This window comes from Aphelocoma coerulescens, chromosome 1A, assembly GCF_041296385.1.
Source record: "Aphelocoma coerulescens isolate FSJ_1873_10779 chromosome 1A, UR_Acoe_1.0, whole genome shotgun sequence".
In the NCBI taxonomy this organism is placed as follows: Eukaryota; Metazoa; Chordata; class Aves; order Passeriformes; family Corvidae; genus Aphelocoma; species Aphelocoma coerulescens.
This window is the reverse complement of record NC_091014.1, coordinates 42,782,769-42,796,785: the sequence shown is the minus strand read 5'-3', so window position 1 is coordinate 42,796,785 and position 14,017 is coordinate 42,782,769. Positions and strand designations below refer to the sequence as shown.

The following is a 14,017-nucleotide window of genomic DNA, read 5'->3' as shown; positions in this document are numbered from 1 at the left end:
TTAGTTTTGTCACAGAGGCTGCTTTTTGGGCAGTTTTTCCAAGCAGTGGCTGAAAAATTTTTAGGCTGCCCTCAGTATCAGTGGTTTTGTGATTTAGGCAGTCAGATTAGCTTAAGTTTAAAGAAACTACAAAGGAAGCTGAAGTGATATGTCAAAGACTTTTGTGCAGTGAAGTGGCATGGTAAGTTTGTTTGAGGTTCTCCTGCGAAGGTAAAGCTCCAGTGCACAGACAACAACTGTTACGTCAGGGCCTGAGTACAAGGTCTCAGCTTGGTGGTTTCCTTAAGTGAACAGGGATATCAGGCATCCTATCAATGCTACTTTCTAAGTGTCTCAATAGCACAGCATTCTTGATACAAGAGACATGCTGCTGAAGACTGCTTATTCAAATCACAGAAAGGAAGCTGCTGTAATGGAAAATATGCAGGACTGGTTTACCTCTTTAATGGTAAAAAAAAAAACATACAAAGAAAGAGTGAAGACTAAGTAAGAAATATGAAATGATTAATATCTTTTATACCACAATATTTCCCTTTCAATTAATGGAAATTCATTGTTTGCCTTTCAGACCTTTTCCAGCATTATCGGTCAAGGGGTCTGGTCACACTACACCTGGAATTGCTTCTTGGTTAAGATATGACCAAGGTTTTAAGTATAAATTAGCATCTAGACAAAACAAGAAATGGAACTATCCTATGGAAACACCAGTATCCATAGTGTCTGGCTGCTTAGTATGTAGTGAAACGCAGATTAATATGGTGGCCTTGCTACGGAAAAATTTTTATGGCTTCCAGCTTTGACCAGCATATTCCTTCATGTTCAGTTACTGCCTGGCTACCCATGGCTTTATTTTGATCATAACAAGTGAAACTGATTTATGCCATATGCAAATTTTAGCATAACCACAAAGCATAACCACTGCTCCTGCAGTGCAAGAAAGGGATAATAAGCCAGAAGAGCAAGGGATGAGTCTTGTGTTACTGTACAAATGTGCTAGACTAGTGGCCCTGATACTAAAGACCAAGATATTATTTTCACAAAAAGATATTAAGAGCAAAAAGCTACCTGTAGCTTTTTTTTTTTTATACCTGTAGCTTTTTTTTTTTTTTATACCAAGTACCTCTCTATTTGTGCTAGCATCTTCCAGGCACTTTGAGGAAAGATAAAAGCATTAGAATCAGATTTTAATCTAAAAAAATTGTCAGGAAATTTAAGTCAGGCATTTATTAATGACTGTTACAACTTCAGTCCTCACATCAATCCAGAAAGAGTATCCATCACTGTCCTGGTTAATTTAGACCAAACCCTGCTCAATTCCCATGCAGTGTTTGGCAAGGGAGGAGTAGAGGTGGGGAGGAGTAAACCCCACTGGCAGCAGCTAGGAAGTGTAAGGATCCATGCACAGGCTGACTCAACAGATATGGAAAAGGACAAATTATTCATGCTTAAAGGCTTTCCAATGGAGTTTATATCAGCAAAAATGTTGCTACTTAAGAAATTCAAAGTGGCAGCAGAGGCTTGCTTGTAGAGCTGACACATTTTGTATAGATTTTTATACTGCAATCACACCTGCAATGGCTGCCTGGTTATTCAAAGAGCATAATTTTGTCAGAACGAGACAGTAAATCTGGGAAAGTCAGTAGAACAAATCTCTCAGAGGCAAAAGGGACAGGCTTGGAAAAAACAAGCCAGTTCTGATCAGGAATGGCAGTTTTCTCCTGGCCCTTGCAGCTAAATCATAATCAATATTCTACTCCTTCGTATCCTAGTTTGTGTGCTGAGTAAAACCTTGTTTAATATCATGTTTCTCCCTTTGTGGCCCTACTGTGATTTTCATAATTATAATACACAGAATATTCAAATAGTACACCTCAATTCATGTGAGCTTTTGTTTGCAATAGTGTAGGGTATAATCTAATGTCTTCAGGGAAACTTCTGTTGAACATCATTACTGATGTTCAACTGCAGCTTACCAAAGTCCCTTACAAACACATAAAACAGGTCACTTTAGACATATTTTCTCCTTGCAACACCATTTATGAAATTCCTGTCATTTTCACTGTAATATACATACAGCACTTCTAAAATTCAAGTTCCACTAGCCAGAAAACTGCACATCTGATGACTGAATAAAAATTGCTGCAGCCTTAAGTGTCATATTATTTTTTTACATGATAACTCATTACAAGTAATTAAAGATTATGTGACAGAAAACATGTACTAGAATAGAGAAATTCAATTTTAAAATAACTTTTATTCTTAAGCATGCAACAACAGAGAAGTTTTGGGAAGAAACAGCACAAAGAATTTAACTGGGCAGCAGTGGTGCAGGAAACAGATTAGGGAAGGAAGCAGTGATTACTTTTGGCAGCTTACATACTTAAGGTCACACCTACAGGGGCTCATAACTTAGTAAGATGTGAAACAGAGAGATATTTGCTCTATTGTTGGCCTGTTTTTTAGCAATGTCACATTAATTCAAAGTATTGCAATATGTACATATAATAGCTATGCTGCTAAGGCTTATATACAAACAAGTTGTTTAGAGTTCCTTTTATGAACTGCGGTTTGCAATGGTTTTCAAGTCATCCATAAATTTTACTTCAGTCAAAATAAAATATAAATGGCTTTAACACAGAAGAAATTAATTTTAAGACTAAATTTGATACAACTTGCTTCAATCATGTCAAAGTTACCAATTTAAGAGATCATGAATGAATTCTCAAAATCTTAAAAAATACATAACCCTCCCTCCTCCACACTCCCTGCCCTCCCTCCACCCAAACCCCAAAATTCAAGAAAGATGTTTACATAATCACCTCTTTCCACCTTGTTCTTCTCAAACATCTGCAGGCTCTTTCGAACATTTCCCTTTCAAAATTTACATAGAATCATAGGAAAATTCTCAATTGAAGGGACCTCAGGAGGTCTCTAGTCCAACCTTCTGCTTCAAAGCTGGGTTAGCTCTCAAATCAGACCAGGCTGCTCAGGGTTTTAGTCTTGAAAACCTCCAAGAACAAGACCGCACAACCACTCTGGGCAGCCTATTGCAATTTATCACTGTCCCACCCTGAAAAGGTTTTTCCTTATGTCCAGTTGTACTATCTCTGGCTGGAATGAATAAATTCTCATTACAGTTGCCCATATAATGCTGTGGTTTAGATTTGTGACTGCAACTGTACTGATAAAACACTAATGTTTTGCTGAACAGTGCTTTGACAAAGTCAAAGCCTTCTCTCTTCCACTCAGCAAGTAGCCCGGGAGTGGGCAGAAGACCTCCTCTCTTTACCTCCTTCCTTGGTAAAGAACTTTGCACTTGTCCTTGTTGAATTTACAAGGTTCCTGTTGACCTGCCCTCCCATCTTGCCTATGTCTGACTGGTAGTCCTCCCCTCAGGCACGTGAACAATTGCCTTTGAACACTTGTGGTCTGTAAGCACAGTAAGAGTGCACTCCATCATCTCCCGCTCGAGTCTTTGATAAAAGATGTTAGAAGTACAAGTCAGCTTTCAGAAAGTAGCATGAGCCACTAACTATTCATAATTAATGGATGGTCTGAGACTGACTACTCAACAAGTTTCTTATTTATCTTTCTTATGTCCATTCATGTAGAATACAAAAACCCATTAAATTTTAGGAATATCATCTCTCCCTCCCATTTTTTACCGTGCAGAAATGCATTTTTTACATTTTTACCATGCAGAAATGTATATGAAAGCTAGGTCCTTAGATTCTACTACAGTTTGCTCACAAGTCATATACTAATTATAAACTGGCATTTTTTCTGGAAAAGGATAATGATGAAATGTCTAAATATCAGACATGGAAAAATCTTCTCAACCATAGAAGAGGAGAGCTTTATTTTCTTTTATGAAAAAGGAAGGAAAGAACACCATTTCACAATAGTAAATAGATTAGGAAATATCAGCTTCCCACCTGCAAACCAGAAGCCAAAAATCACAGAAGTGGAGAAGACATATCTTGACGGTTTAATGGAGAAACATATGACTTTTAGGAGTCACTAACACATTACATCTCTCATAGAAAACTGCACTATATAATTCCACCCAACTAATTCCTATCTAACCATTAATACAAACCTCTTTTCAAGGTAATCTGGTTCTGAGCTATGAAGATTTTATTGCATCTTAGTAAAAGCTGCAATAATACAGCAATGTAATAAACTGTTAGCTAGTAACAAGATACCATGGATATACAGGCTTACATGCAAACACAAAATACCCAGATTCTGAAAAAAATGGCATACTTTTCCTGAGCCAACAAAGTATGCAAGGCAAAGTTCAGACTAAAACACTGTAAAACACCACGTTTCACCTGCTCTGGGATAATGTTCAGTACCTGGCAGAATCAAGAAAACTACTTTTCCAAAAATTAAAACGTGAGTTGGATATTCAAAGGACTACAAGGATATTGTGAGCCTGCTAGGAAATGAAAAGCATCTACAAAAGGAAAAACCATTCAATATTACCATGTGCAGAAATGAGAAGTTTGAGATATTTAGATATTACAAAACAATTAAAGCATAGCATTTGTAAGTGATAAATTACCACTTGCATGGTCTAAGCTGAAGTTACTGAACAGCTAACCATGGTAACAGTGATATAGGCAGCAAGCATGACAAAATTAAAGATCTGTAAACAGATCCATCTGATTCACTACCTTAAAAGAGGTCAAATCCTTTGCAATTATTTAGAATATGAATAACATACACATGGAAAAAAAATAGAGAAAGAAAAATAGAGCATATTGTACCAACAGCCATATTATATTTCATTAAGTTAAAGTTGGAAATCATGTTAATATGATTATACACCTTTCAGGAATTAAGCTACTATTCCTGCATAACACTGTACTGTAGTTGTGTGTATGAATTCATTCAGTTACTACTAACTGCAGGTTTTGAATCACCTGTTTTCTCAAACTTAAAGAAACAAAATTCAAGGCCCTCATAACTTAGTATCTCTGTAAAACAGACTTTCCTCTGAAGTCAATGATTCTAATCTCTTTCTTATCCTAATAAATTTCTAAGCAAAAAAATGTAACTAAAATTCATAAGTCAACAAGAACTTCTGTAACAATACATGAAAAAATATTTCTGAATGCAATTTATATTAACATAAATACATACTCCAATTGAGCAGCCTTTTTTTTCAGTTGAATATTTTCTTCAATTTGAACTTGACAAAGTTCCAGAAAAGTTCCTAATTCAGATGCTTTGATTTTTTCAGTCTGATGGGTTAAGATTTCACCATCAAGCAACTGTAAACTAGGAAGGACCTCCAACAAGGAAGACCTTAGGAAAAGAAAAATCATAATTAGTTTTTTAAAAAAACACTTATGCTAAAACACCCATTTTATTGATACAATAAAGCAATCCAGAACATAAAGATAGTTCTCTAAATATTTGTATGTATTTGTCCTTATTTCATATGTTAACATATTAAGTAAGAATTTATACTTAAACTGAACAATAAAATAAAGAATAAAACACGGGACATAGCAAGACTTCCTAATACTATGTTGGTATAAAGAGCACTGCTGAAATACTGGCACCAAGAAAGCCGATGGCAACAGACTCAAATCACTAGAGCTAGAATTTTACCTCTACAAACCTTAATGGGAAAATTTGACACACCTGTGCATAGGCACCTGTAATGCATTTGATTAGTAGGCAACATAGCAAACTAAGTCACAGCATTAAGATACAGTACTGATTTTGTTGACACATCAAAAAATTTAAACTTTAAAACTGCACAAAATACTAAGCTTTGCCAAGTCTACTCCCTTTACCATTTGCATATACCAGATATACTGACATGCTATTCCATATGCCTGACAGGAAAAAAATATCTACTTTTGAAATACTGAATTCAAGTCAGTGAAAGGACTGAGAGCAAAGATGACATTTCCTTGCTATAGAAAGGTCAGCTGTGGCCACTGATGTAAGAAAAAATATGTACCAGAAACTTTCCTAATCAAAAAAAAAAAAAATCAAATGTCTCATCAATGCAGTCTGGTTTATGTTATTGAGAGATGTAAGCTGGTACTGCAATCTTGTTTCACATATTTCTTGTACCAGACCAAATTTGTTGAAAGTTTGAAGACTGCAAAATTATTTAAAGCAATACATCAACACTCAATATTTTCATTAACTCAGTTTTAAGTAACACAAACTCTTGAAAGAATACCAACTGTAGGCTGTAAATCCCCCTATTATTAACAAAGATAGTATTGTTTTCAAAATTTTGGAACTCCCTGACTATTCCCTGTGACGGTAAAAGACTACTACTCAGCTCAGACAACATACACTAAGGTTAAAATCAAAGAAAATTTCTCTGACTGTGCTATAACATTCCAAATAAAAGAACAGAACATCAGTTTTTGCAAATAGAAAACTCCTTCTCTACTGCCCATTAATGAAGGCTAAGACTATCTGAAGTACACTTGGAATAAAGCTATGGGTTTAGATCAACAGTTCCTGAACACATACAGAGAAATTACCAAAGCTGATGTTGAAGAGCCATACACCAAAACAGTGACATATCAAAGTTGATCAATGATGGAAGTTTTGTGTCTTAGAGCAGTGGGATCTCAACACTCGTTTTTCCAGCTGGGTTTCTCCTGGTGAATGGCTGAGTCAATATTTCATTTAGTGAAAACTTCCTGGTGAATATTCTGTCACTTAAGAGGCTCTATTAATCACTACAGCATTGAAGCATATTCCCTTAGGAGTGCTCAGACTGATCCCAGGGTTTAATTTTTAGAAAGAGATTTCTTACTACTTCGCTTTTGTTGGTGTTATCGCTGGCTGGACATGAAAGTACAAAACTGATTGGGAAATTTTACAACTAATTCCTTTGCTGGTATCAAGGGGTTATGTAAAGTTCACTAGAACATATTGTCTGAAGTTACAGTCAATGCTGTATTCAGCAAATCCATATTTCATAGTATTCCATACTTTAAATCCTTTAGACAAATGAATCTCTTGTCTAATCATAAAAGCTCTACTGGTTTAAGCAATCTAAAGTGTCAGTTCTCATAGTTAAACTGAAATTCAGAAAGCTTTTCCCTCCAGGTTACAAGTGAAATAACAGTTAGTTTTGTAAAATAGTGGGAATTCAAACAATGGAGATGGAAATTTAAAATATTCTCACAGTCACAGAATTTTATGAATGAAATTACCTGCAGGAACCATGGGAGTGCAAATAAGTCTGTTCATTAAAAAAAAATCAAACAAACCAATCAAGAATGTACTTGCACAGCTATCTTTTAAACTACTCAAACACTTCTAACTAAAAGTTTGAAATAGTTGAGGTTTTTTGATTACTAATCATAAATTTGTACAAAAATCTTCAAATGGAAGATAAAAACGTAAGGGTGGTTTTGGTTTTTTAGGTTTCAACGTGGCCAGCAGGACTAGGGCAGTGATCATCCCCCTGTCCGGGCACTGGTGAGGCTACACCTCAAGTACTATGTCTAATACACAAAAAATTATACAAAAAACCCTATTCATGTACAATTTTACTCCTATGGTTTACAAACATATATAACTACTCATTTCAGGAATTATGGTAACTGCATATCATTTTGTATGTCAAGTTTCTTTTCTACACTGTTCATTTTTTATATAGAGGTGTATCATAGTCTCTAGGACTAGCTCTTTGATTCTTCAGATCATTATTCCAGTATTATACACCCCTGAAGGACAAATGACAGCATTACTCTTACATCTCTTTCATAATTATAAGAGCTATTAATTTTTGATGTAAAGAAATTTGAAGCATAAAAAAGGCTGATTTTCAACTACTAAGGAAAAATTAACCATTCATTCTGACCTTTTCTTCTTCTAACAGACACTACCCCTTCTCTAGCTATGTCCAATGTGAACCTGTCACAGCAGTGAGACTGTTCAGACTATATGTGGAAGTGTTACTACTATTTAACTAAGATACATGCAACAATTTGTTGCCTGATTTTGACTTTTTGATTTAGCAAATTAAGTTATTTTCCTTACCTCCAGTTCTTTTCTTGGAGAAGAGGATTTCCACTCAATGACAACTCCTTTAATTTATGACAGCCACTAAACCATGTAAGAACATCTTTAAGATCTGTAGTATAGTAGAAAGAAAGTTAAATATGTCTGAAGGTAGAACCATCTTATTTCCCATAAATTCTTACATGAAAGTAAAATATACCAACGTCATAAAGTCCTAAAAGCAAGACTGCTATCTATACATTTTAGTTTTAATTAATATCTATAAAACTGATGTTTGGAAAATATTTGTATATTTTCCGTATAAATGTCTCTTATAAATACATGGGAACAGTCCCATTCAAATCAGTTTATAACTTAACTAAGAAGTTCTTATTAGAATGGGGTTTTTCTTTTTTTTAACACAACTCACCTGACAAGTAGTTATTTTTGAGATCTAGCTTTTCCAAAAATACAAATGAATTTAAAGGCACAAGCTCAGTTAATCTAAGAACAAAACAGAAAAGATTTTTTAAAATTAAATAAAACAGCAGTTCATAAACAGAAAGGCAACAGCATCTTTTGCAGGTATGACAATTTACTTATTTGCATAAGAAAATACCCATTTATCTATCCAAACTGCTGGAAATAATTTCTGGAAATTTTAACTTGAAAGTATTTCTTAGTTTTCTCAGCACCTCAGTTTGTAATATTTTTTCATTAATGGTTTTTTATCTGATAAATATTTCATTCAGTTCCCTGCATTTAGTGCTGAAGATCTGAAGTCTTGTAAAATTTACACAACTCAGCCGTCTTTCCTTTAGGCACCATAACTAGAATGGTACTAATAGAAGGTCCTGATTCTGGAGAAAAAAGAAAATCTGCTTGGCTTCTTTCCTCTTCCCTCATTTATCATTGCTCAGACTTCTTATCAGGTTGTTTCCTTTCTCCAATCAGCACATCACTTCCTAGACCCTAAAACAAGCATAATTGTTGCCATGGATGTATTTTTCAACAGGTCAAGTATGCACTGTCCTGTAACATATTTTTAGTGTTTCCTCTATCTTACTGCTTCTGTCAGGTGCTGTCACATGGGTGCTGATTACTGAGACAGTTATGGAATCAGTTATGGAATTGCTCTTCTTGCATTCTCAGAGCTTTTCTTGAGCAATAAAACAGAAAAGCAGTACTAAAGACAAAACAAAATTCTTGTTTGCAGTACTGAAGAGTAAATGTAAAGAAACTGAGCTGACATTCATCTATACAAAGGGATTGGGACTGTAAGATGTGTGTTATTGCTACTACTAAAGGATTAAGACTCAGTGTTGTTCATGTTTCTTCATTACAAACTTGCAATGATGCAAGAATGAATGTTGAATGATTCATTCAGCTTCCAGGCTACTGCTAAATATTAGCTTTCAGGTTAAAGTTTATCTTGGTTTGCATTAAATATGAAAGAGGCAAGAAAAGATAAGAATCAAGATGCAAAGAATAGCAATTATCAACTAAAACTAGAATGTTTATGTATAAGCACATACTACATCAACTATATCTTTTTTAAAGAAATACATGTTTAGGTAACGTTTCATCCCTGTAAGGGCAAGACCCTAGCATAACAAGAGAATGGTTACAGAAATGGCACTATATGTGGTCAGTTTGTGACTGCTAATTTTCACAGAAAGTATGATTTTCTGAGGGGTGTAGTGCCTTTGAACGGTATAAATCAGAATTCTTTTTGGCAGAAATATGACCCTACAAAAAAAAGAAACGTACTCAAAATTGTTCAGAGGTAAAAATGGTGCTTTTTTGCTGAAATGTGTGACTATGTTGTGTTTCCAGCACAGGTTTACAATTGAAAGGCAGAATTTTACCCTGGTACACTAATTATGGACTAAATGTTGGTCGTAGATTATTTAATCTTATTGAAAATACAACCAGATTCAAAACAGAAAAAAAATCATTTCCACATTCAGTTGACAAGTATTTCTATTCAAGAACATAACATTTTAAGAGTAAATTCAGAGAAACAGATATAAAGACAACTGTGTGTGTGCCACTATACTTCCATTTGTTTCTCAAGCTACATTGTAAAGTTGTCCTGGTTCTAATTCTACTTAGTTCTATTACCTTACTGCCATGGAAGTTTTCCATGGAATCAAATAATTATGAATAAGTATTGGTTCTAAAAAGCATTAAGCCTTATATGTAGATTTCTATATAGTACCACAAATTTCAGCATTTTATTTTCTCATCGTCAGCCAATAGCATCTAAATATATTTAATATTTATAGTAAATATCATCATAGATATTACTGGTTAACAGTATGGCTGCAAAAACTGAAGTCCATGACTATAGATTCATATATTCAGAAATGTCTAGGAAAACAAATGTCATATTTTGCATAAAGGACAAGAGATAATGCAGGCTTTTTATTTATAATGAGTTCTCTGGATCTTTATCAGTATATGCTGTGGTGAATTAGAAATTGTCTATTGGACTGTCCTTGCCTGCCGTTGGCATTATGAGAGTTAAAACATTTCTCTGCCATTCTATAGCTTTCCCTTTACCGACATTCTTTGTTAATTTTTTTCCTAAGAAAATTCAAACCAGAAAGACAAAGGACATTACTGAAAACTTAATACTACTTGACCTTGTCACATTAGCCCTGGGCATAAGAGAGATATAAATTACAAAGAAGACACAAAAGTAAAAGATATTCACAAAAAAGCAAGCCATAGCTTCCTTTTTCTGCTCCCATTTAAGGCTCTAGCAGAACAGGTCAGAGATAGAGTTTATGTCGTTTATGTGGCTATGTCAGAAAACAAGATTTAAGAAGGGTTGAAAGTATGCATCAGAGAAAATAAAGATTGTGTTTCTGAACATGAATAGCAGTTACTGCTCAAGATGGTCTAAATCCTACTGTGCAACTGCTTTTCCCCAGAAAATTTGTCGCTGATGTTAATAAGCAGTTAGCATGAAGCAGGGCAAAATAACTAAAATAAATTTATCATAATCTAGATCTTTAAGTAAAGCCTACATTTCTTTTTCATTCCTTAAATTCAAGACAGTTTATTTTGCAATAATCACCATATTTATGAGCAGCAAATACACAGAATATATGAAATCTGTCAGGTAGCCACTTCGCTTCTTGAATACTCTAGTAGGCAGTACTTCAAGTACATTACCCATAATGCCACATACTTATAGGTAAGTTTATCACCAGCAAAGAATTACTGAAAATTATGAAAAAAATCCAGAATTGTAAGGATAGGATGGAGAAAACCACTATACATCAGTATAGCTTTTTTCATGACTGACTTATTTCAACATCCAGTGACATTTAGATTTATCATAATAATTCTGGAAAAGTGGTCAAATTCTCAAAACATCCTGGCTCACAATAAGCTCAACTCTCATCTCATATCTGAGAAATTCAGTTAAAAACACAGATACCATATATATTTAAGTAGAGAGAACAATGCATGCTAAGAAAGAACAGAACCAACTTTTTAGCATTTCTAATATAAACCTTTTAGGAATAGTAAGCATCTAGATACAAAAACATGAGAGCAACCTGTTCGCAGCAAATTTGATTCTGGCCAAAACAATTTCCCAAAAGAAAAAGGAACTTTTGCAGGTGACTGCATTTTTTAAAATATTAATTTTTTTATCTATCTCAGGTTATCTTAGTGAAAAGCAAGAGATAGCAAAAAAAAGAACTTTGTCATACTAATACCATATTAAAACAGAAAGTGTTAGGAGGGATTTTGTCTATTTTGAAGTTAAAAAAAAAAGTGGCTACCTGAACAGCACATTGATTTAGTGTCTCACTGTAAAGCTTTTAAATGAAAAAGACATTAACAAGCAAGTTACATAATTAAATGGGATTACATATAAATATATATGCCACATGAACTCTTAACACATATTAAAAATTTATTAATTTTACACAAGGACAAGATTCTTCTCTCCTACACCTAAATCTTTATCCACAACAGAAGAAAGAAGAAAATGTCCCTTTTTTAAACTAACTTAACAGTTGTGTCCTCAGCTGCTATAAAACAGAGCACAGATCTTCATAGTCCCAATTCTGCAGTAACCAAGTCAAGAGGATATTCATCATTGTCTTTTTCAATTGCACATTGATCAAGAATATGCTTTGTATGTGAAAGCCACAATAAAACACTTAATAAAAGCAGCAGTGGTGAAATAGCTGTCATTTTTATACTTGAAGGAGCTAATCACTACCTGTTTTAATTCCTTGTTACACTGTAGGTTTAAAACAATTTAAAACAATTTTTAGAGTTTTATCTTTGACAGTTTCTGGTTTATGATGCATACAAAGCATCTCAGGAATAAAAATGTCCAGTAAATTAGTGTAAGAATTTTCTTTTCACAGTACTTCACGTTCAGAAAGAATACAGATTCATAGCATTATCATTATATTGGCTTCCTGCAATCAGTAAAAAGGAAATGGCACTCAGTGCACACTTGGAAAAAATTCACAAAATTGCACTGGCTGTAGGATAAAAGTAAAGAAACAGCTTTTCTTTCAACAGCTTACTCCATTACATTCACTGTGTCTATAGAACATCGAGTTACTTATGCTATAGCACACACATATGGAGCTGCTTATAAGTGTACATAAAGTGAGTGTAACAGAGCAGGCTACTGAAACGCCAGGAATTTTGAGGCTTTTAATATGACTTTAAGGCTATCTTGTCTTGTTTGTCACAAAGACTTGACATAAGCTATAGATACATAATGGAAATAAGGGGAACTGTTTGGGGGGGAAGATGTATATTTATTTTCAGCACATCCAGTCTGTTGATGCAAAAATATGTGCTTTCTCACAGCAAAAGAAACTCAGCAGACCAAACACTGCATCTCAGCTTGGCTACTGCAAAACCAGAGCAAGCACTACAATGGACATTAAAAACTGTAAGATGATGGGATAGGCAAGTGACTTAAGGTTCGTCTACATGGCCAGTCTAGCAGAACCTAAATCCAGAGGCTGCATTCAAGCTATCCTGGAGACCATGCTCCCAAGTCCCTAGCAAGCAAATGAGATCTTCAAGGAGTCTTGCGAACGAACACTTTATTACACACAGGATAGCTACACTGGAGGAAGAAGAGGAAACTACGAGAATATAAAGCCACATTATTGTGTGTTCCACAAAAAAAAGCTGTTGTCCTGTAAACAGGACAAGGAAAAAAATAGTAAAGAACACGAATTAAATCAAGCAGTGCGTCTCAAAATCTAATGCTTAACAAATAACACTCTGTTTAATCACAAGCAGGAAGCACTTTCTCCCAACTCCAGGAGAATTAATAAGGGAACAAAAAATCCCAAACCCTAGAAGCCTGGGCAGGAAGTTGAAGATTAGATTCTGTAGGTATTTTATTTATATCCAAGAATCTTCATGAATAGTACTTCACTCGAGATGATATGAAAACAATCTGAAAAGTTATATAAAAACATAGGTTGTATATACTTAAATAATATTCATTTTCCATGAAGGACATTGCTTATAATAACAGGACAGCCTTACACATCCTTTTTCCCACAGGCTCCCAGACACAATTGGCTCTGCTGAAGTAAATGCCACATAGGATGGGATTCTTCAGATGTAGACAACGACACATGAGATGATCATTTTGATTTTTTTACTAGTCAATGAAGATGAACAGGCATTTGTAGGCTATGATTAGTCTCAAAGCAAACAGCTAAAAATGGCAGATGAATCACCCTTTAAAAACATATGTTCACTAACAGGAGAGTAAATGAATTTGTTCAGAGCATATTTCTATATATGGTAGGTAGTATTCTGTTTGTTTAGCTGAGATCAGTCTTTCAGAACAAAATGATCACAGTATAGGAAAATTATGGATATCAATTTAAAATCAATTTTCCTACTAACATACTGCAAATTCCAATAAATGTTTCATATCTTTTTTAGCAGAATTTAAATTGAGAAAAAGGGGGGTGGGGAAAATAAAGATTATTAATCCAGGATATCTGGT

At 34.5% G+C, this 14,017-nt stretch overlaps 1 protein-coding gene across 1 annotated transcript in view; it reads right to left on the bottom strand.

Moving 5' to 3' along the window:
- LRRIQ1 (leucine rich repeats and IQ motif containing 1) overlaps positions 1-14,017 on the bottom strand; it is a 103,621-nt gene that overhangs the window by 73,016 nt on the left and 16,588 nt on the right. The window contains exons 13-15 of the mRNA XM_069003904.1: positions 8,426-8,499; positions 8,035-8,128; positions 5,149-5,313 (exon numbers count right to left, since the gene is read on the bottom strand). Coding sequence (XP_068860005.1) covers positions 5,149-5,313; positions 8,035-8,128; positions 8,426-8,499 — 333 coding nt within the window. The remainder of the gene's footprint in view (positions 1-5,148; positions 5,314-8,034; positions 8,129-8,425; positions 8,500-14,017) is intronic.